The sequence below is a fragment of the Propithecus coquereli genome, unplaced genomic scaffold (assembly GCF_000956105.1).
Source record: "Propithecus coquereli isolate 6110/MARCELLA unplaced genomic scaffold, Pcoq_1.0 Scaffold20, whole genome shotgun sequence".
NCBI classification, from domain to species: Eukaryota; Metazoa; Chordata; class Mammalia; order Primates; family Indriidae; genus Propithecus; species Propithecus coquereli.
In genome coordinates, this window is record NW_012144967.1 from 13425546 (window position 1) to 13426183 (window position 638).

At 42.0% G+C, this 638-nt stretch overlaps 1 protein-coding gene across 2 annotated transcripts in view; it reads right to left on the reverse strand.

Moving 5' to 3' along the window:
- Positions 1 to 638, reverse strand: part of BLM (Bloom syndrome, RecQ helicase-like) — an 84186-nt gene that overhangs the window by 27161 nt on the left and 56387 nt on the right. For both annotated transcript variants that reach the window (XM_012643779.1, XM_012643778.1), the window contains exon 15: positions 169 to 364. In XM_012643779.1, coding sequence (XP_012499233.1) covers positions 169 to 364 — 196 coding nt within the window. The remainder of the gene's footprint in view (positions 1 to 168; positions 365 to 638) is intronic.

A 638-nucleotide genomic window follows, 5' to 3' on the forward strand; every position in this document is an offset into this window, starting at 1 on the left:
CCCGCCTCGGCCTCCCAAAGTGCTAGGATTACAGGCGTGAGCCACCGTGCCCAGCCTATTCTATGACTATTTAAGGAAAACTGTACCAAAAGTACCAAAATAGCAGGAGTAGATTACTATCATGAAACCGAAGATGATGGGATGTCTCTACAATGGAGCTCGGCTTACTCATAATAAGTCTTTTCAGTCTGGTCACATCATGATAGGTATAGAAAAGCAGGCAGTGAGAAGTTTCCCCATCTCTTCCAGCTCTACCGGATTCTTGGTAGTAACCCTCCATGGACTTAGGGAGAGAAGCATGAATCACAAATCGTACGTCAGGTTTGTCAATCCCCATTCCAAATGCAACTGTTGCACAGATGACCTGATGTAAAAGCAAAAGCCTATTAGATTCATAATGCATTTACAGGAACATTTTAATAATAGATGCTTTTAAAAGCTCTATTCCTTATTTTGCTTTAAAATGTACTTTATACAACAACCCAGTATCTTAACTTGGTCCCACTATTTAGCATTACTAATATCAGATTTTCATGTTGATAACTTGCAGTTCTATTAAGACCCAAGAAGGTAAAGAGGGGTTGGGCATGCTGGCTCATGCCTGTAATCCTAGCACTCTGGGAGGCCGAGGCAGGAGG